Here is a 22,137-nt window from a genome sequence, read left to right on the forward strand (position 1 = left end):
CAAGAGCTTCCACACTGTTTCCCACAGCAGTTGTGTCATCACAATTTCATTTTAAAATACTTTCAGCACCCAGTAAACTCCCGGCTCCTTTTCCCGTGTCCTGGCAGCTGCTACAGTGCTTCCTGTTTGAGCAGGGTGGGTTGCTCTGGACAGTCTGCGTGATGGAGTCACGACGGGTGCCGTTCGAGCCTGGCACGCTGTTTCCTGCTTTCGGCGTGACATCTTCACCCACACGATAGCCTGAATTAGTCCTTTTCTCTCTAGCCAGCAAAGCCAGCTTCCCGGGCGGTTGGTAGCCCAGGCAGAGCACTGGCCCAGCCCGTTTGTTTCTGCTGCATGTGGAACCGCTAGCCTGACGGGCAACACAGTGCAGGCACCAAGTGATGCTAAGAACCATTCCTGTTGTATGTGGACACGCTGAGGCTTTACAAGGTACCAGCCTTGAGCTTGACAGCTAGGGAATCTTGAGCGTGAAGCCCAGCATGCCTAAGAGGACATGAAGGTTACACGCCTACACCTTGCCTCTGCAAGCTTAACACACCATGCAAAGGAGCGGCCAGGAGCGGCTGGGTTTTGGATCCAAGTGTTAGGTGGGCTGTTTGAGGCTGGGAGAGGTGTGTGCTTCCCAGAGAGGACCTGCAGAGTGGATCAGGGGTTTCTGGTCACTTTACAGCAACCAAACCTGGGCATGCAGATCACCAGTGCCTCTGCTAAGCATGCCTTCAGCATGGCAACCTGTGTGGTACATTCAGTCACGAAAGCGATGCAAAGGCAGGTCCAGGAGAGGAGGAGAGCACTGATCTGCTGGCAGGTGGCCTGGGCTGTGCGATACGTGCCTAGGTCTGCTGGTGGCTGAAACCGCTGCTTGGATGACAGTACGCTGGAAGCAAGAAGCAAGTGGAGTGGGAGCCTGCCCTGAGGCCGAAGCCCCTCGGGCACGAACTGTACCCAGCTGGGCCCACTGAGCTGGCATGTGCAGCAAGGAGCCTGAAGCCCCAGACTTGGTCCTACAAAGGCCTCTACTTTCCAGGCAGCTCACGGTGCACCCAGACCTCAGCTATGCAGACAGGACCCAATGCCATGGTGGCTCCTGGCAGCACCTCTGTGAACCAAATGGGAAGTTTCCAAGTTTGGGGCCCAGTAAATCTGTCTGAGCTGCTCCTGAGGGCTGACCTTAGGAGTAGAGAAGTAGCAGTGGCAGGACAAGGATGAGGATGACGATGGGGACGAGGAGAAGGTCTAAGTCGCAGCCCAATTAAGAGATCAACTAGATGGCAAGGGGGTTGGGAGCTTCTAAGGTGAGGAGGCCTGGGCTGATCCCGCAAGCTGCTATAAAGTGCCATGTCCCCCAGCAGTGTTCCAGGGTTGTCGACGACGAGACAGGGTTGTCCGTAGCCATGTCACAGCCGTGGGACCCCCAGAGGCTCACAGGCAGGCAACCGCAGCACAGCTACGAGGACAGCACACAGGCGAGCATCTTCACCTACACCAACAGCAATGTCACCAGAGGTGAGCACGACGACCTTGCGCTGGAGGCCGCTGGCCACGCCCCCTCCCTAGGAAAGTCCCTCCTCTGTCGCCCTGTCACCCAAGAGGGTCTCCTTAGCCTTGACAATGCCCAGGAGGCTTCCTTAACTCTGTCTTTGGGCCCCGCCATCATTGCATGTAGTACTTCTGAGCTCTCATCGCGGGGAACTCTGGCCACATCCACTAGTTTGCTTCCCAAACAAAAAGCCACCTGCTACTGCCTGCACCCCACTGTGAGATCCCAACAGGCGAGAGAGGGTGTCACTGGGAATGGCCACTGCAGAGGTTTTTTGTGAGTCAATAGAAACAGAGGTCTTCCACCTGCTTCTGCACTCCCTAAATGACTACAATGACCACAGCTGGGCCAGGTCAAAGCCAGAAACCTGAAACTCCATTTGGGTTTCCCACATGGGTACAGGAGCCCAAGTATCCAAGACATCTTCTAGAGCCCTCCCAGGTACATTAGCAGGAAACTGAGTCAGAAGTGGAGTAGCCAGGACTTGAACTGGCACTGAAGTGGGATTCTGATGTTGTAGGTAGAAGCTTACCACAACACCAGCCCCATAATTTACTTTTTGAAGGCAACAAGTCCTTGTCCCTTGCCCACATTTTGCATGTTTCGCTCTGATGCCGTTTAACGTGCCCTGAGCTTGTTCATGATCATTTTCCTGTAGACGGAGTGGTGGTGAATCTGAAGGTCTGCTCAGAGCACAGTGGTCTGTGAGTGTGTTTTGCCAAGATCGATTGTTTTCCAGGACTTTAGGTAGAATTAGAACATCATATAATTATTTTTTTAAAGATTTATTTATTTTTATTGGAAAGGCAGATTTACAGAGAAGAGGTGACAGGGAGAAAGGTCTTCCATCTGCTGGTTCACTCCCCAAATGACCACAACGGCCGGAGTTGGGTTGGTCCAAAGCCAGGAGCCAGGAATTTCCTCCAGGTCTCCCACAAGGGTGCAGGGTCCCAAGGCTTTGAGCCGTGCTCCACTGCTTTCCCAGGCCACAAGCAGGGAGCTGGATGGGAAGTGGAGCTGCCGGGATTAGAACTGGTGCCCATATGGAACGCCGGGGTTTGGATCTGGAGGATTGGCCAATTGAGCCAGCATGCTGGCCACAAATCACCTGACATCATCTAATTGTAACTTCTGACTTCTCTCTCTCACACACCCATCTCTGGAAATGATAATGCATTTTCCAGTCTCTTAGGATAGTTCCTCTCTATGTAACTTTGCCCATTGAGTTGGGATGCATTCAAGTTCATTTTTTCTTTAGTTTTTCTTTTTAAAGATTGTTTTTAAATTTAATTTTATTACAGAACAAAATATATACAGGGTTCCAAATAACAGTCTACAAATTCTAGATTCTCTGCCCACTCTTCCCTACACGCCTTCACACACACACACACACACACACACACACACGGTTGATTTATTTGAGGAACAGAGATGACGGAACACCCTTGTGTGCAGCTTGCCTCCCCAGTGCCCACAGCAGTTGAGACCAGGCCAGGCCTAAGCAGGCTCTTGGAGCTCAACATGGATCCTGCACAGTCATGGGAGCTGCCGTGTCTCAGGACGTGCTTCAGAGCAGAGCCCAGCTGACTGAAGGCAGATGCATCCTATGGGACCTGAATGTCCCACAGTGGCCTCTAGGAGTTGGCAGTGTCTGAACTTTGCAGCTCTTTCAAGCAGTGTCCAAAAAGTTACTTCCAACACAAGGAGCTAGGGACAGCCACTGCACCCTGGAGTAAAGGAGTTAGCTGCCCTTGGCAGGGCTTTAGTGCTGTGTGAGCTCCCCGTGGCTGCCGTAAAGCAGCACCACGTACCAGTTTGTCTTGCCCAACAGGAATGTCTTGACTCCTGATTATAGGGGCCAGCAGTCTGAGAGTCAGGTTGGTGACAGGGTGACTGTTGAGGCTCACAGTCCTCGGCTGCTAGGCTCCCAGGTGATCCGTGGCATTTTTTGGCTGTGGAAGCGCCTCTGTTCTCTGCCATGGTCAATCTCCATGTACATGCCTCTGTGTGTCTTCAAACTTCCCATCCCTTTTCTTTCTTTTTAAAGTTTTATATTTTGATAAAGTTCAACTAGGAATTAAAATTTGTTTTACTTTGGTTAAACCCACTTTTAAAAGATTTATTTTATTTGAAAGGCAGAGTTACACAGAGAGAGATCTTCCATCCACTAGTTCATGCTCCAAGTGGTCACAATGGCCAGAGTTGGGCTGATCCAAAGCTGAGCGCCAGGAGTTTCTTCTGCATCTTGCAGATGAATGCAATATCCCAAAGACGTGGGCCATCCTCTGCTGCTTTCCCAGGCCATAAACAGAGAGCTGGATCAAACATGGAGAAGCTGAGATTTGAACTGGCACCCATATAGGATGCTGGTACTGCAGACAGCAACTTTTACCCACTACAGCACAGCAGGGGACCCGAGACTTCCACTTTTATAAGGACACTGGCCCTATGGGACAAGAGCTTACACTAATCACCTCATTTGAACTAGATCACCTCTGCGGATACCATGTCTCCAAACATGCTTTCACTCTGAGACTTGTCTGAGATTAGAAGTCTATGGTCTGACCTCAGGGTGTACCCACTTTGATTCATTCCTTCACTGAGTGCCTGCTGTGCTGGACACTCTATTCAAAGGCAGGGAGTCAGCCATCTGGCTCATAGTGCAGTCCGTGCCACGTTCTGGAAGTTGGGAGTCTGGTGTTGCCTCTTTCTGGGGGCAGGGCACCGACTTTGCGCCGAGTTCACTCCTGGAGGAAGGAAGGCTCTACAGCTCTCTGGGTCTCTTTCTTCACATCACTGCTCCCGCTCCTAGGGGCTCCACTTGTTCCACTGGCAGACCCGAGTCCCCTTGGAAAGACCTCACTGTTCTGACGATGTCACCTGGGGGCTCAGAGTTCCATTGGCGGTGAGGTGACAGGTGGTCTTGCCAAGAGGCTGAGGTGGTGTTAGTTGGGTTGCTGGCAAGGCTTCTTGAAGGTTAGCGCTGACCTCATCTGAGGCAGGCTTGATCTGAAGGAGGAAGGGGAGAGGACCCAGGATGTCAGCAGAAGTTGCCACAGCAGTAAGATGTGCAGCAGGCTCCCAAATCAGGAGCCCATGGGTGCCTCTTCAGGGCTGACACAGTTCCCCCAAGAGGGGGAGTCACATAGGGAATAGTGCCTAGCAGAGCTGATGAAGGGCCAGTGTGTGGACCCAGCAGGCATTGGTCTCTGGCTTCAGGGCATGGGCTGGTGGCAAAGGCAAGGACAGCAGCAGCAGGGTCGGCGCGGGCAGGCCAGAGGGAGGCTCTGACAGAGCTTGGGCATGTGTGTTCATCCTCTGGCAGGGGTGGAGGACGCTGGAGCCAAGCTGCTCTCTCTACCCTGTGCCTCTCGCCTCCAGGCCCGTTTGAAGGCCCGAATTATCACATCGCCCCCAGGTGGGTGTACCACCTCACCACCGCCTGGATGATATTAGTGGTGGTTGCGTCTGTCTTCACCAATGGGCTGGTGCTGGTGGCCACCATGAGGTTCAAGAAGCTACGGCATCCTCTGAACTGGATTCTGGTGAACTTGGCGGTGGCTGACCTAGCAGAGACCCTCATCGCCAGCACCATCAGCGTGGCGAACCAGTTCTTTGGCTATTTCGTGCTGGGCCACCCTCTGTGTGTTGTGGAGGGTTACACCGTGTCCTTGTGTGGTAAGTTGCTTGGGACCCTGGGCTTAAGGAAACCCAGTCAGGCGTGCATAGTAAAAACACACAGCACAAGAACATGTGTGTGTGAAGCCCAAATGCCAATGTGGACAGATTCCCAAAGAGAAACTGGGCCAAGGTCATCACAGGAACAGCAAGATGGTGTCACAAGATTCTGGAAGCTTCTATCTGCATGGCCACTTTAAGTCAAACAGCCCAATTTTTAAAACAGGGTCTGCTGAGCCACAGCTAGTGGGGCTCTGTGACTGTCATGGGAGTAGTCGGGTGTACCGCAAGCCAACCTCAGAGTAGTATGGGACTATGACAAAATGTCCCCCCGGATCTGAGCCACACCCTGTCTCAGTTCCCCTGTGTCAGCTCTTCCCAGGGGAAAGCGCAGCTTGCAGCAGACCATTGTACACACTGAAGCCAGAGTCCAGACCCCTTCCTCCAGTCCCATCAGTAACGTGTTGGTACCAGGATGCCAGGCATTGTGCTTAGGATGGGATCTTTCACAGAGGGTGACCATATGGGGCCTTCATCAGGATGCTCAAAATGAAGGGGTGAGGAGAAACCAGAAGTCACTGGTGGCCAGAGAGGCTTCAGAAGGGTACAGAGTGCAAGCAAGTGACCAGTGCTACTGAGCAGACCTCAGGCAGGCAGGCCCCGCTCTCTGGTCTGGAATTATCATACTCAACAGCCAGAACTTGGCACCCATTTTGATGTCATAGATGCCCTTAGTCTGCTGGAAAGCCAGGTTATACATTCATAAACTGAAATCCATGAGGTTACTAAGCCAGCCAATTATACTGAAAATTGGTCACCAATGTAGGAAATATTTCTAATATTTAACTGCATTTGGTAATAATTTGAGAGAGGAAGAGGGCTCACCCCACAAATGTCCCCAAAGGCCAGCCCTGGGGCAGGCTGGAGCTGGGGGCTGGGAACTTGGTGAAAGTTTTCAATTCGGGAGGCAAGAACCCAAGCACTTGAGCATGCTGCCTGCCAGGATGCATTCACAGCGAGCAGAAGCCAGGAGCCATAGTCTGGACTGAAATCCAGGCATCCCAGTGTGGGGTTAAATAACCACTCTATATGAAATACCAGTAACTGCCATACTCTTTTTGTTAAAATCATTTCAGAAAATGATTAGCAACACAGTTCTGTAGCAAAGCATAAAATGGGCTGCAACCTGACAAGCACTGATGCTTCCCCATAGTGACAGGCACAAAAGAGACCTCTGAATATCTGCACACCTATGACATACAGCCCTCGGTGACTCCTCAGGCTAAGCAAGTCATGGGCACTGCTGCTACTGCCGTGTCCATCACAGAAGCCAGTGGCAAGTGTCTGTTAGTGGTCAGGGGAGAGAAAGATGTAATTTTCTCCACCTACTCCAAGTCATACAGCCCTGAATTCAAGGGAAGCCATCTCTCCTGTGTATATGTGTATGAGTGTGGAGCGATCTCAAGCCTATTTCCTGGATCAGGCCTGGGGCCACAGTACCTCGGTATGGTTGTGTCACCAGCTGTCTGTAACCACATCAGAGGAAGGGCCAAGGGAACAGAAGTGCCCATAGCCCCTGTGGCTGAACAAGTGCAGGGCCGTCAGATCGTTGTGATTCTTTCTTGCTTCGTCTGTGCTGAAGGGCCTGCAAGGTGGGCAGAGGGTTCTGAGCTCTCTGTCCCCAGCTTCAGGATTCCACAGTGGTGGCAGCAAGAAACTCAGTGGCCAAACTTGGAGCTGAGACTCCTGCTCTGCAGGCAGCGGAGAGAAGGGAGAAAAGAGAAGGGGAAGGGAGGGCGGAGAGAAAAGAGGAAGGAAGGTAAAGGGAGGGGAGGGAAGGAGGGGCTGGGATGCAGGGGGAGGAGGAAGGAGAGGGGCAGAAAGGAGAGGAAAGGAGGGGAAGTGGAGAAGACCTGGGAGAAGAGGAATGGAGAAGGGAGGGGAGGGGAGAAGAGGAGGCCAGCTATGCCTTGCTTCACCTTAGCCTCCTGGTGTTTCTGCTCTCCCTGCAGGGATTACGGGGCTCTGGTCCCTAGCCATCATTTCCTGGGAGAGGTGGTTGGTGGTTTGCAAACCCTTTGGCAATGTGAGATTTGATGCCAAGCTGGCCAGTGCAGGCATTGCCTTCTCCTGGATCTGGTCGGCTGTTTGGACAGCCCCACCCATCTTCGGTTGGAGCAGGTAAGGATGCAAGGGGGCAGGCGAGGCGGTTTGGTTGCCATGAAATGGGGTGCATCAGACTTTATGGCTTCTGGACACATGACTTCCTGTTGCTGGGCCTCCAAGGCCTCCAAGTATGCAGCGCTGTGTCTGAATCGCTGGCACTGCTTACTGGCTGTAAGGACATGTGTGCCCATAAGTCAGCCATATCCTAGCCCAGCTGTTTGCCACAGAGTTCTGAGTTAATGACTCATGTGTCTGAGGGACAGCATGGCAACACATGCTGCAGTCTCCAAGGACAACCTCATGAAAAGGTGGTGTTCAGAGAGAGGCTGTCCCTTCCTTCTGGGAACCAGATCATGCGCAACAGTCACACAGCATTGGCAGTGACATCACGGTAAATTGTGTAGGATGTGTACTTTACAACTCAACAATAACAGAGCAGGTATGGGCCAGGTTTTCCCAGTTGTGACCCAAGGGTTTCCTTTTGGAGGAATGTAAACGTTATGGAGGTACATAATACTGGGACTGGACTGAATTCCACTTTCACATGGCAAAATTTATGTGATGTGAATTCACCTTCATTTCAAACAAATGAACCAAAAAACCAACGCAGCCATGTGAGTGACCTGCTGGATGGGGGTCCCTTCCTACCAGGTACTGGCCATATGGCCTGAAGACCTCATGTGGCCCCGATGTGTTCAGCGGCACCTCGTACCCTGGCGTGCAGTCCTACATGATGGTCCTCATGATCACGTGCTGTATCATCCCACTCAGTGTCATTGTACTCTGCTACCTGCAAGTGTGGCTGGCCATCCGGACGGTGAGCCCCGCTTTGTGCACACGGGGACAAAGGCTCCTCCAGGGTGTTCTCCTGACCCTGGCCAGTCCCTGGCACTCCCGAGATCTGAGGATACCAGACCTGGAAAGAAATATTAACTTCCTTTGTCCCTTAATGGGGCCGTTGCCTGTCCCCCCCCAACCTGGGAAGCACCCCTAGGCTGTGCTGCCACACCAAGGAGGTGAGGCAGGGGTCCTGGCTGCTGGGAGTTCTGCACTCCCTTCAAAGGTCACCTGTTTGCCCGTCACTGCACTGTAATTGCCAAGACATTGGTTGGCATAGAGACAGCGAGCCCTCAGTCAGACAGCAAGTAGTCACTAGCGCTTGTTAGAGGGGGGCCACAGGCTCAGGACCAACTCTAGGCACCTCCCTGCCTTGGGCTGAAGGCTGCTGCTTGCTCCCCTAGGTGCCTTGCCACACAGCACAGTCAGCTTAACTGGCTCTGGCAGGTGCTCAGACATGGCCCCATGAATGTCAGCTCTAGCTTGCTGGATTCCCAGCTCAGAAACGTGGTCCAAGGCTGTTGGCCAGACACTCTTGGACTTCCAGCCTGTACAGGCCCTTCTTCACCCACACTCAGCTGCATGCGGTCAGATCCCTCCCCAGATGCCTGACTTCTGGCTACTCAAGTCACTGCTGGCATTGCCCCTGGACACACACACACTTCCAACCCCATTGTCCATCTTGGTACCTCTCTCATCATTACCTCTTTATCCAGTGATCCTTTGAGGCTTCCACTGAGGCTAGGCAGGGCTCTGAGTAAGGGAATGCATGAGAGGAGTGAGATCAGCCAGCTGCTTGTGATCCCAAAGTAAATAGGCAGTCCCTGAAGGCAGGTTGAGCCCTGACTAAGGCAGAGCTGGCTGCTGGCTGCCCCTCCCCCAGGACTCCCCATTCCTGGGCTGCCCTGCTCTTGCCACCTCTCTTCATCATTGCCCACAAGAGCCTTTTGTGACGGCTGCATGCTCTGTCGCTGCTTCCTCAGGTGGCCAAGCAGCAAAAAGAATCAGAGTCTACGCAGAAGGCTGAGAAGGAAGTGACACGCATGGTAGTGGTGATGGTCTTTGCCTACTGCCTCTGCTGGGGCCCCTACACCTTCTTTGCATGCTTTGCTACCGCCCACCCTGGCTATGCCTTCCACCCTCTGGTGGCTGCCATACCATCCTACTTTGCCAAAAGTGCCACCATCTACAACCCCATTATCTACGTCTTTATGAACCGGCAGGTAAGTAATACTGTCAGGAGCATGAACTGGAAATAGACCACAGGGAAATGCAGGAGTGGCTCCTGCTTGGAATTGCATCACTGAGAAGGAGCCCACAAAACATCTGAGGGAGGCTGATAATGACCTTGCAGGAAGAGGCTTAGTAAGTGATGCACACAGCCACTAGCAAAAGGCTTAGGCATGTCCTCTGGACCCAATGATGATGTTAGTCTAGCCCACTTGTGTGCTGGAGTATGGCCTACAGGCCTAGGGCTTTCCTGGGATTCACAGGCTGTAGGACTTCCTGCACAGATCTGCACTGGCCCGAAGTATGCCCCTCTGGGGTTTACAGGCTCAATTCTTCTCTCAGTCATCGTCTTCCTGTTTGCAAACCCTAATGTTTTAAACCTGCTTTTCTATGAGCGCAAAAACAGACCCCTCTTGGCTGTGCCAGGGGCACGTACTGTGGTCTCTTCCAAGGTCTTATTTCATGGCAACCACTGTGAAACCCACGTGTTGCGCCTCAGCAGCAAGTTGCCCATGACTTTGAGGCCTTCCTGGGAGATTCTGGGTGGCCTCATGAGGTTCATCATCTCCTGATTCTGGACACTTCATTAAAATGCAAATGCCATGTGACTTGCTGGGGACTGCAGATGCCCACATGGGCCGCCCATCTCACCAAAGCCCTTCCAAGTGGTTCTATTTTGTTTATCCATCTTACAGCTGCCCTGCCTGGGTTCCCAAATCACTCAGGCAGCTGAGTGGGCTCAGGAATTCTTCAGGCATGCAAACATCCTGCCAGTTTTCAAATAGCACAGGTTGGACCAGTCCTGCCCTCAGTTCCTGGGAATAATGTGGTGGACATATCCATGCTCACTTTTTGTCTGTCATGAAGATATCTTTGGAGGTCTAGTGTCAGCTACCAGAAACCCAAACTGTCAACCATCTCCCTCACCTGATTCTTCCCTTTCTCCTTTCAGAAGCCTCCTCTCCCAGGCAAATGTCTGCACTGGGAGACCTTCTGAACTTGGCTTCAGCTATCTGTATGTTGGGAAAGACACTGGGCATCTGGTTCTTGTTGTTCCCTGCAGTATCCCTCCAGGGCAGGGTCTGGCATGGAAGTGGGTGCCCAGAAAGGACATAGCAGCTGACTTTGGTGAACACATTCCTCAACCTTAGCTGCTGCCAGCTCTTTGGCTGAGTCACTTCTGTTGCTTAGCCCTTTTCTGATGTTTTTCATGTAAACTATTCCTTTGTATTCCTTTGGGAGAATTCTGAAAATAGAGGAAGTAAGAGGTAATCAAGAACAGGCCCGAAATATTTAGGCAACATCTATGGTTTGGGTTATCAAAACATTGTGGTTAATTCCAGGATAGCACAAGACACAATTTGAGAAATGGAAAAACAAATTCTGCAAGGGTGCCTGGTGCTCACCTGGTCCCAAAACTCATGGACTAGAAACAAGGTGGTAATTGCATTCCTTTGAACTCAAATGACTCTGAGCCTCATGCCACGTTTTGCAGAGGTGGGTCCCACAGCTGACACCCCATTTTGATCCCCATCCCAGTATCCTGAGACTGTCATAACAAACTACTACAGGCTGAGTGGCTCCACACCCCTGTCTTAGAGCTGGCTTCTGCTGGTCACTTCCAATTCTCACCTTTCCTTAACTTGCAGTGTAATCCTGCATTCTGCCTGCTGTCAGCTTCAGTGGCGTTCTCCCTTTCTGCCCGAGGCAGCTTCTCTTCACCACTCTAATGGTAGGCTGACCTCACCCTGCCGCATATCTTACTTACACCTACAAAGGGCACAAAGGGTCTCCACAAGGGACATGAAAAAATGTGCACTGTGAGAATAGCCATCAGGGATGGAGAAATTTTTGCACCAAAATAAGCTTAGTGCTTCATGCCATTTTCCATGAACTCTTTGGAGTGTTCTCGTCTTCCCAAATAAGGACACATTCATGGGCTCCAGTGGTCAGCACTCAAGCCCTTCCCTAGGGATGACACAATTCAACCCATCACAGTCACCATGAGTATCGCCATGCGACATGACCAAGAAACAACTGGGGGACAGTCGGGCATGTGGGAGTCTTACCTCTAGTATAGCACCCAGGCCCCTCCTGGCCTGCTCAGTGATGATTTCTGTCCCTCTAGTTTCGAAACTGCATCTTGCAGCTCTTTGGAAAGAAGGTCGAGGACAGCTCTGAGCTCTCCAGCGCCTCCAAAACTGAGGCCTCATCCGTCTCTTCAGTGGCACCCGCATGATGGCCGCCTCCTCCCTGCCACACCCTCTGGTGCTCTGCCTGCCGTCCCCTCCTCCTTCTCCAGCCCTGTGAAACACTTTTCATTTCTCTTTGCTAAAACCACTGCACTTTGGGGCTGCCTGAGCCTCAGGTGTGAGGGAGACAGAGTAGAGAACAGCGCGTGGTAGACTTTAATCTTGCCCAACCCTGGTGTCTACAGGGGTGTGACAGCATTGAGGCAAGTTGGAGTGTGGGAGTGTGGGCCCAGGCTCCCATCTCATTGTACCCATGGTTAAGCAATAAGAAAGCTAAAGTGTGGCAGGGGTGGGGTGCTCACTGGGGCTCTTTTCACCCCCAGAAAGGGGAAGGACCCTGGATCTAAGACAGGAGGACCTCTTAGCCTGCTTAGGTCCATCTTATGGGGACTTGGAGTCCTTGGAGTCCAGTCTCCATCTGGAGGGGATCCATGCCTGCCAGTCTGTGGTGGGGATGGTGTGTCGCTTTTGCCACACGAGGGCCCCCATCCCAAACAGGATGATGATGGTGCATGTGCGCAGGCGTGAGTTGACCAGTGACAGGGGGCATGCGCAGATGCTGGAGACCAGGACCAAGAGGATGCTGGTCAGCGTGAGGATCAGGCTCATGAATCGGAACAAAAACTCCTTGGGTCGTCTTCTGAGGTTCCCCGCCAACTCTAGCTGGGTGACTTTCTCGAGGGTTTCTAGCCTGGATATTCGGCTCTTGAAAATTTCCAAGAATTCCTGCAGGTTGGAAAACACAGCTGCTCAGCACAAAGCAGGACAGAAGCCAGCCATGGCGTGGCACCCCAGATGGGGGCGTGCAAGTGACATGGCTGAGCTGGCTCTTTTCGCACGGATAAACAGGGAGGCACAGAGCTGCCAACCCTTGTCTCCCAGCCCAGGGCACCTGTTGTAACTGTGCTCTCCGCAGGTCTCTGAGACACAGACTATGGGCGGGTTTTCAGCAACAGCCCTGGACAGTGAGAACTGCAGTGCCCAAGTCTCCAAACCAGCTCAGCTGAATGGTGGAAGAGACAAGCAACTGCTGACACGGGGCACTGCTCGCCCTTGAACTCTCAGGAGGGGATGGCTTGAGGATTTGCTGCTAGCCTCAGGCTGGGGGCCTTCAGAGCTTGTCTGCTCAATCTCCCAGCCTTCCTCGCCTCAGAGGATGTTCCAGCCCACCGCAGCTTCTCACCCATATTTCCTTGGCTCTCTCATAGGAAAGGTAGGCCATTTTCTCTTCAGTGGCAGCCAGGGTGTGCTTGACATGGTAAATCTCATCCAGGTGCCCCTGCAGGTGATCATCTACCTGTTGTTCCATCATTGTTCGCCTTGGAATCAAAAGAGAATGCATTCGTCCCTCAGGACCCTGCTCAGAGCCCAAGCTGACAGTGAGTGTCCTGCACTAGACTAGGGTTCAATGCTGCCTTCCTCCTCTCAACCTGGGAGTAGCCATGGTCTGTCCTCTCCTTCAGGGACTCCTAGGAGCGCCCCTCCCCAGACTTGCATCAGTCACATTAACACACCCATAGCCACATGTATTTTACATATACTTACTGTATAGTAGCAGTTTTTAAAAAACAGCCATGGCCTAGAAGTTGTAGAAACAGTTGCCCAAACTCGCAGTCACAAAGAGCCTATGTATGCAGATGGTTGGGTGGGGCCTGGGCACATGGGCACCGAGCACTCGTGGGGCCAGGCTTTCTTTGGGGAAGTCTGCACACAGAAATCTCTGAATTACACAGGCCAATTTTACAGGACATGAATTCCGTCTCAGTTAAGAAAAAAACCAAAAAGTTAATTGTGGAAATAATTGTACAACTCAGTAAATTTAATAAAGATCACTGAAATACAGTTTAAGATGTGCTTTTTATCACATGCAAGTAACATCTCAATAGTCGTGGGAAAAAAACACAAGCAAAACACTGCCACCTGTTGTGTGTAGAAATATATAAACAGTGAAATTATTTTTTTAAATACACATGCAAGGGAAGAGAGAGGTGGGTTGGGATGAGATTGGAAAGGGTATAGAGAACATCAAGTGAGTCTTTTCGAATTTCATTTCTCTAAAAAAATAGATGCTATGGCAAATGTCAACCTTTAAGTAAAGCTGAAGTTGTTCACACTCATTTGGACACAGTTCAAGATGGCCAGAAGGGCTGGGGCCAGGCTGTGGGAAGGGGCTCTTCCTGCATCATTTTTTTTTAAATTTTATTTTATCTTAATTGGAAAGTCAGATATACAGAGAGGAGGAGAGACAGAGAGGAAGATCCTCCATCCGATGACTCACTCCCCAAGCGGCCTCAACGGCCAGAGCTGAGCCAATTCAAAGCCAAGAGCCAGGAGCCTCTTCTAGGTCTCCCACATGGGTGCAGGAATCCAAGGCTTTGGGCCGTCCTCCACTGCTTTCCCAGGCCACAAGCAGGAGCTGGATGGTTAGTGGGGCTGCCAGTATTAAAACCGGGGCCCATATGGGATTCCGGCGTGTTCAAGAGGAGGACTTTAGCCGCTAGGCCACCTCGCCGGGCCCTCTGGCTGTATCATTTAAGGCAAAAGTCAGACATGTTTGGCAGCAGCTGCTGGGGATGGAGAAGAAGAGGCAAGGTCAAGCAAGAGTGCTGGAGCCCATGGAGCAGCAGGGAAGTCTGGGAGGAGGGGGTGATGTGGTGCTCAAGGAGGAACAGCCACACAAGCCAGCACCTCCCTTTGCTGTCAAGAATCTCACTGCCTGCCTGTGGAAAGCCAAGACTTCAAAAATCATTTCCTAATAGCGTTTCAACAAATGCTCCCCAGAGTCAGCTCCATGATATAGTACACTGCTACTCTGACTATGAGCCAGCAGCCAATATGGACATTGGTTCATATCCTGGCTGCTTACCATCCTGTCCAGCTCCCTGTCTGTGGTCTAGGAAAGCAGTGGAGGATGGGCTAAAGCCCTGGAACCCTGCACCCACATGGGAGACCCAGAAAGAGCTTCAGGCTCCCAGCTTCAGATCAGCCTAGCTCTGGCCATCGTGGCCATTTGAAAAATGAACTAGAAGCACACACACACACACACACACACACCCTCTCCTCCCTCTGTGTAACTCTGCCTTCCCAATAAACAGAAATAAATCTTTTTTAAAAATTCTTTTAAAACTCCTAAACTAATAAGAAGGAATGAAATGCTCCCTTTGTCTCTGTCCCTGGTACCCATTGAGAAACGGGCCTGTTGCTCCTCCACACAGACACAACGGGTGCTGCGGTGTCTAGCAGGCAAACCACATGCATTCAAGAAGCTTCTCTTGGCTGGAGCTTCCGTGTAAGTGGAAAGACAATGCCCACGAGCCTATTGGCTCTTCATGAAGTCAGAGAATAGGTTGTTTATCAATATGGGGATATTCTTGAATAAGAAGCTGTTGAACAACATTTTTTTTTAAAAGACCGTTTTCTTTTCTTCTTTTTTTTTTTAAGATTTATTTATTTTATTACAAAGTCAGATATTCAGAGAGGAGGAGAGACAGAGAGGAAGATCTTCCGTCCAATGATTCACTCCCCAAGTGAGCCGCAACGGCCGGTGCGCACCGATCTGAAGCCGGGAACCTAGAGCCTCTTCCGGGTCTCCCACGTGGGTGCAGGGTCCCAAAGCTTTGGGCTGTCCTTGACTGCTTTCCCAGGCCACAAGCAGGGAGCTGGATGGGAAGTGGGGCTGCCGGGATTAGAACCGGTGCCCATATGGGATCCCGGGGCGTTCAAGGCAAGGACTTTAGCCATTAGGCCACCATGCCAGGCCCTGAACAACATTTTTTAAGGACACTCTTTGGTCTCCCCCTCCTCTCTGGTCCACTGCTCTTCCCTCCAGTATAACTTAAGGACCCCTGTCTGTCCAATATTTCTGGTTACAGAGGCAAATGGAATCCTCTGGAAAATTCTGTATGAAAATGAAATAATGGGTAGCTTATCAAAACCTTCCAAAATATCCCTAAGATATTAAGATTCCCTCCAAAACAGATTGTCCTAAACTTGACTGATTTTGCAAAGGAGTAAAATTCTTTTTTTAAAAAGGGAGGTCTCAACTGAGTTCCAGTCTCTAGGTTCTGACCTGGCCCAGTGACAGCTGTTGCAGGAATTTAAGGAGTGGGACAGTGAGGGATAGACAGATGAGCAAACACGCAAAAGGAGAGAAAAAGAGAGAGAATGGCCATAGACATCCACAACAGCCAAGGCAGGGCCAGGCTGAAGCCAGGAGCCAGAACTCCACCTAGATTTCTCACATAAGGATCAGCAAGCCAAGTACTTGAGTCATCACCTCCACCCTTTCAGGATGGATGAGCGGAGAGCTGCATTGGAAGCAGAACTTGATCCCAGGCACTGTGGTAGAGGATGTGGATGCCCAAATCAGTGGCTTAAGCCACTGCACCACAGCCCCAGCACCGGGAATACATTCTTGATATTCTCCAGGAACTGGCTTTCAGTAGATTAAGCTAGAAGCTGATGGCCGGCAACTTGGAGAAGTGAAGCTGTGCAACGACTACAGCAGCGGGTGAGTAGCACAGTATGGGCAGGTGTGCTTAAGATGGGCAATCTCACTTGAAATAGATTGGCAAGTGGGGGCACTGGAGACTAGAGTCAAGCCAACCAAGGAAAAGCCCAGGCGGTAGGGAATCACCAGAGCCATGGGAGCCAAGATTGGCAAATGTTAGGAAGTAGAATGGTGAAATGTTGAACAACATCAAATAGGACTGCACAATCAAACAAAGTAAGGGAGGTAGAGTGTCAGCTGGCTGTCGACAAGAAATCCATTCAAGGATCTTGGCGTGGAGTGTCAGAGGCCAGGCGGCTGGGGCCTGGGGAACTAGGAGGGCAGAAGTGATTGGGAAGTGAAGACCGTGTTGACTCATAGAAAGAAAGACTCCAAAAAAGCACCCAGGATGGCAGACTGGTGATGGAAAGACTTGAGCCCTAAAGTCCCCAAGGAAGGTGGCAGGGCTGTAAAACAGAGCAGAGCTAGAAGCTGTGACTGGGGAAGAACTATTCTGGGTGGGGTGACGGGTGGCAGGAAACTGCTCATGAAAGAGAGATGGAAGATGAAAAGCAAGGGGTCCCAGAAAAGACACAAGGCCAAGGAAGAAATGGGTAGATGGTGGGGAAGTGGCTAGGAGCACTGATTTTGAGGTCAAGTTGCTCCTGCTCTCTGGCTCTTGCTTGCACCTGGCAGGTAGTCCTTCACAGAATGCACAGTAGAATGATAAAGATAACAGCGCCAGCAACCTGTGAAGTATGCTTTAGGCGGCAAGGGAGGCGGTTCTTCTAGGGCGCTGACCTGCTGTGCTGCAGGTAGACACCGAGGGAGAGGGGATGAACTGTGCGAAAGCTCAAGTGCAGGAGGAGAAGCAAGCAAAAGCACTGAGAGGAAAGCCAGGGAACGGTGGTGTCCCTGATGCTAAGGACCAGCAGCACTTGATCATTTACTTACATTTCTTTTTATTGGAAAGTCAGATTTACAGAGAAAAGGTGAGTGAGAGGAAAGATCTGTCTGCTGATTCACTCCCCAAGTGGCCCAACAGCCAGAGCTGCGCCGATCAGGAGCCAGGAGCCAGGAGCCTCTTCCAGGCCTCCCACGCGGGTGCAGGATCCCAAGGCTTTGGGCCATCCCTTATTGCTTTCCCAGGCCACAAGCAGGAACTTGGATGGGAAATGGAGCTGCTGGCATTAGAACCGGTGCCCATATGGGATCCTGGCGCATGCAAGCAGAGGTATTGTTAAAGATGTGTTTGTTTATTTGAAAGGCATATTTAGAGAGAGATCTTTCACAGATTGCTTCACTCCCAAGATGGCTACAATGACTGGAGCTGCACAAGGCTGGGGTCAGGAGCTTCTTCCAGGTCTCCCACATGGGTGCAGAAGCCCAAACGCTTGGATTATCTTCTGTTGCTTTTCTATGTGCATTAACAGGGAGCTGGATATGAAGTGGAACAGCCAGGACTCAAAGTAGCACTCGCATGGCAAGTTTGAAGGCTGCTATGGCGTCAATGTCTCCACCACAACTCAGGCTGTAAAAGATGGGATGAGATGGAATTTCCTAAAACTAACTTAAATCTCACATGTGGATGCTACCAAAGGTTTGTGAATAGGGCCGGTGCGGCTTAGCTTAGCAGTCACAGCATGGCTTAAGACACCTGCATGCCACATTCGAGTGCCTGGGTTTGATCCTCAGTTCTGGCTCCTGACTCCACTTTGGTGTTCATGCAGACCCTGGGAAGCAGCAGTGATGGCTTTCTGCTAGCCACACAGGAGACCACACACTGAGTTTCCAGTTCCCAGGTATAGCCTGATCCAATCCAAGCCATTGGAGACACTTGGGAAGTGAACTAGCAATGGGGACCTCTCTCTCTGTCTCTGTGTTTCTCTCCACTCTCTTAAATAAATACATAAATCAAACGGAAAGAGAACATATGGATAACATAAGTGCAGCTGCAGACTGCATCAGTGAGCTGTGCTTTTTCCTAAGCATGGAGAATGACTTCACACTATTGCATGAATCACAAGGACAAGTCAGGCCACGAGTTCCTGGAACTCGTGTTCCGACCCAACAGGAAATTGAGATGTGCCAACAATAGCAATTACAAAAATGATGTCATGATCAGGAAAGAGGCTTATATATAGATAAGTGTGATGGAGGCGCTAAAGAGAATAATTGATGACCGTGAAATGAACAGTTTGGCTCCCTGCTGACTGAGTAGGCGGGCAGAGGCTCAAAAATGTCATTAGAGTATATTTTTTTCCACAACATTAGAGCTAATTCTCTTATTGATGTCATAAGTATTCAGAAGGCTCACAAGTACTTTTTTTAATCTTGTCCCAAACTGGAAGTGCTTGTTCTTCAGTGTTACTGGGTCACACTTCAAGATTAAGTCAGCCTGAACTGTGGGTATGGGCAAGAAGAGGTAAGAGGCTTGTTACTTATTACCATTCTCAGGAAATTCTTATGTGTATCAGGGTAATTTTTATAAATGATTGATTTCTAATAAGTATATGCTTAGACAGGAAGCACACATAAATCTGAACTAAAAAAAATCAGCTTATTTTGATGTAGAAATTTAGAAATTCATTTATGGAAGGAGCCTTCAAATATTTCCTGAAACTACACATCACGGGGCTGATGTTGTGACGTAGAGAGTAAAGGGGCTTCCTACAACACTGACAACCAGTATAGGCCCCAGGTCAATCCAGTTCCCTGCTAACGTGCTGAGACTACATGGGAAATGTGCGGGCCTGATGAAGCTCCTAGTTCCAGCCTGGCTCAGCCCCAGCCACTGCCGCCATTTGGGAAGTAAACCAGTAGCTAGAAGATGACAGAAGATTCGTTTTCTCTCCCTCCCTCCCTCCCTCCCTCCCTCCACATCCACCCAATAAATCTGCCTTTCAAATAAATAAATAAATCTTTTTTAAAAAGTGGGTATTAAGAGGAAAAAAAGACTAGGCCTGGGTTTCCAAACTTTTTGCACCCAAATGAACTTGCCTTTTATTTCCCTGTCCACCAACTTAAAGACATATCCTTATACATCTAGAAACTTAAAAATCTGTAGAGTTCTTATTTTCATGAAAATGTTGAGGCTTGGGTTGGCCTTCGCCACCCTCACTTGTAGGATTAGCCCCAGATAGTGGTGAGGTGTAGCCCTCAGGAAGGATCGTGACAGAAATGGGAAAGGGCCTTTGGAAGAAGGACTTCGTGCCCCGCTTTTTCTTTTAATTGAATGAGCCATAGTCTTGTAAGAATAAAATGAAGCCGGGCCTGGCACAATACCTAGTGGGTAAAGCCCTCGCTTTGCATGCACTGAGATCCCATATGGTTGCCGGTTCTAATCCCGGCAGCCCCACTTCCCATCCAGCTCCCTGCTTGTGGCCTGGGAGAGCAGTCGAGGACGGCCCAAAGCCTTGGAACCCTGCACCCGTGTGGGAGACCCGGAAGAGGTTCCTGGCTTCAGATCGGCTCAGCTCTGGCTGTTGCGGCCACTTGGGGAGTGAATCATTGGATGGAGGATCTTCCTCTCTGTCTCTCCTCTCTGTATATCTGATTTTTCCAATAAAAATAAATAATTTTTTTTTTTAAAAAAGAATAAAATGAAGCCACATCAAGATGTGGAGAAAACTTACCAGAAGGCCATCAGTTTTGAAAATTCCAAAGGATACTTGACCTTGTGCTCCCGTATCAAGGTGAAGAGATTGGTGCTGGGAGAGCAACTGTGGTCCCAACTCAAAGCTTCCCAACAGATGGAACTGGAGCACAGAACATCCCTAACCAGGGACAGGTGCCACAGACCTAGCCCAGCACCCCTTGGCTAGGCCCACCTACAACCAGCTGCAGCCTTTTTTGCTGGCAAGGGACAAAGCAGGTGCTACCACAGTCCTTTCCCCTCTGTCTCAGCCCACTCCCTCCCACAGAGGAGGCTGGCGGGCTTGGGGGGCATCCCTGGCCTGTTTCCACCCCGGAAGCAAGGTGTGAGAAAGAACTGCCTCACCTGCTCCTCTCCTCCTGCAGGGACTCCAGTGACGCCTGCAGGTCCATCAGGTACTGCTCCTTCAGGTACTGACAGGCCGCCTGGAGGCTGCTGTGGAGCTTCTTGACGTCCCTAAGCTCTTCCCTGGTCTGGTGTAAGATCAGGTTTCGCTTGTAGGCCCTATGTCTTGCCTCTGGAAGCTTCCCTTGCACAGAGCCCAAGAGACAGTTCTTGGCATCCTCATGGCAGCTGGCTGCCAGGCTCTGGCTCTTGCCCCGTCTCAGGGCCTCACACTCCTGCAGTTCTGGCTCCTTGAGCCTGTGCCCCGCCTCCAGCTCCTGCAGCTGCTGGTGGCACTGACGGAGCCTTCGTTCAGTCTGGGCGATGGCGGCAGAAGTGCGCTGGTTCACCTTCTCGAAGGCCTGTCGGATGTGCAGGGCCTGATGTCGGTCAGCTTTGGACACAAGCTTCAGGTAGCCCATGGTGTTCTGGTCCCGACTGGTCTTCTCCACCCTCAGCTGCTCTGACAGGTAGAGGATGCGGTGCTTGACACTGTCCTCTAGGCTGCGGGCCAGCACCCCAGTTGAGAGGCTGGATTGACCACTGGGACCCTCCATGTTGGAGGACAGAGATCTGCAGGAAGGCACGTTGGACTGGAGCATAGCACTTGCGTTCTTGCTGTATTCTGCCTGCATTGGGAAACAAGAAATCAAAGTAAGCCACAAAAGGTAATTGCAAATGTTGCAGCTTTACTGCACGGAAGTCCTGACACGTATGGATGTAGTGTACCACAGGAGCTTTCCAGGTGGCCCAGCACAGTCAGGGCAAGTGGAGCTCAGCCTGCAGAACACCACCCCTCCGGTCAGCACCAACTCCATCCCTTATGGCACACCTGACCACGACTCCCTTAGACAGCCAGAACTTCCCCATCTGCCCAGCATTCCTCTATTTTCTCTTCCAAGCATTATCAATCATGGGGCCCAGCGCAGCAGCCTAGTGGCAAAAGTCCTTGCCTCACACTCGCCGGGATCCCTTATGGGTGCCTGTTTGTGTTCTGAAGACCCCGCTTCCCATCCAGCTCCCTGTTGTGGCCTTGGAAAGCAAGTTGAGGACAGCCCAAAGCCTTGGGACCCTGCACCCATTGTGGCCCCTTGGAAAGTGAATCAGCAGATGGAAGATCTTCCTCTCTGTCGCCCCTCTGTATATCTACCTCTCCAATAAAAATAAAAAATAATAAAATTAAAAAACTTATACAAAATAATTATCAATTTTGGGCTAATCTATTTTAATTTAAGATTTATTTATTGCTATTGAAAAGGCAGCTTTACAGAAAGAAGAGACAGAAAGATCTTGCATCCACTGGTTCACTCTCCAAATGGCCACAAAAGCTGGACCTGAGCTGACCCAAAGCCAGGAGCCAGGAGCTTCTTGTGGGTCTCCCACGTGGGTACAGGGTCCCAAGGCTTTGGGCCGTCCTCAACTGCTTTCCCAGGCCACAACAGGGAGCTGGATGGGAATGGAGAGACCAGGACATAGGACCCTGGCACTTGTAAGAGGAGGAGGATTAGCCAATTGAGCCATAGTTCTGGGCCCTGTAGTCTCATCTATAAAACTGTTCTTATAACGTAGGGAAGATGGCGGGGGGTACTCTGCGGCATAGCAGCATAGCCTCAGCCTGCAGTGCCAGCATTCCATAAGAGGACCAGTTTGAGTCCTGGGTACTTTAATTCTGAACTAACTCCCTGCTTATGGCCTGGGAAAGCCATAGAGATTGGCTTAGTTTTGGGGCCTCTGCACCCAAATGGGAGATCCAAATGAAGCTCCTGGCTCCTGGGTTTGGATCAGCCCAGTTCCAGCTGTTGTAGCCATTTGGGGAGTTAACCAGCACATGGAACATCTCTCTGTCTGTTCTTCCTCTGTAACTCTGCCTTTCAAAGAAAAATAAATAAAAAGTCTTTTTCTA

At 50.9% G+C, this 22,137-nt stretch overlaps 2 protein-coding genes across 2 annotated transcripts; one reads left to right on the forward strand and one right to left on the reverse strand.

The window, feature by feature from the left end:
* Positions 1–1,397: 1,397 nt before the first annotated feature.
* LOC101524373 (medium-wave-sensitive opsin 1) lies at positions 1,398–12,010 on the forward strand. Its single transcript, XM_004598859.2, has 6 exons — positions 1,398–1,509; positions 4,925–5,221; positions 7,234–7,402; positions 8,039–8,204; positions 9,208–9,447; positions 11,583–12,010. Exons 1-6 carry the CDS (start codon positions 1,398–1,400, stop codon positions 11,691–11,693), a joined length of 1,095 nt encoding a protein of 364 aa, XP_004598916.1. The 3' UTR covers positions 11,694–12,010.
* Positions 12,011–12,087: 77 nt separating this feature from the next.
* On the reverse strand, positions 12,088–20,869 carry TEX28 (testis expressed 28). Its single transcript, XM_004598900.3, has 3 exons — positions 20,196–20,869; positions 12,890–13,025; positions 12,088–12,432 (listed from the first exon to the last, which is right to left on the reverse strand). The coding sequence occupies exons 1-3, from the start codon at positions 20,867–20,869 to the stop codon at positions 12,088–12,090; spliced, it is 1,155 nt and encodes a 384-aa protein (XP_004598957.3).
* Between the last annotated feature and the right edge of the window lie 1,268 nt (positions 20,870–22,137).

The sequence above is a fragment of the Ochotona princeps genome, chromosome X, assembly GCF_030435755.1.
Source record: "Ochotona princeps isolate mOchPri1 chromosome X, mOchPri1.hap1, whole genome shotgun sequence".
NCBI classification, from domain to species: Eukaryota; Metazoa; Chordata; class Mammalia; order Lagomorpha; family Ochotonidae; genus Ochotona; species Ochotona princeps.

What these genes read in the sequence shown, in the direction of transcription:
- TEX28 (XM_004598900.3), bottom strand. Translation starts at nt 20,869, where the DNA reads ATGCAGGCAGAATACAGCAAGAACGCAAGTGCTATGCTCCAGTCCAAC. An exon ending in CTGCAGGAGGAGAGGAGCAG is followed by an intron (nt 13,026 to 20,195) that starts GTGAGGCAGTTC and finishes TTTGATTCCAAG; the next exon opens with GCGAACAATGATGGAACAAC. An exon ending in AGAGAGCCAAGGAAATATGG is followed by an intron (nt 12,433 to 12,889) that starts GTGAGAAGCTGC and finishes TCCAACCTGCAG; the next exon opens with GAATTCTTGGAAATTTTCAA.
- LOC101524373 (XM_004598859.2), top strand. Translation starts at nt 1,398, where the DNA reads ATGTCACAGCCGTGGGACCCCCAGAGGCTCACAGGCAGGCAACCGCAG. An exon ending in CCCATCTTCGGTTGGAGCAG is followed by an intron (nt 7,403 to 8,038) that starts GTAAGGATGCAA and finishes CCTTCCTACCAG; the next exon opens with GTACTGGCCATATGGCCTGA. An exon ending in TGTGGCTGGCCATCCGGACG is followed by an intron (nt 8,205 to 9,207) that starts GTGAGCCCCGCT and finishes CTGCTTCCTCAG; the next exon opens with GTGGCCAAGCAGCAAAAAGA.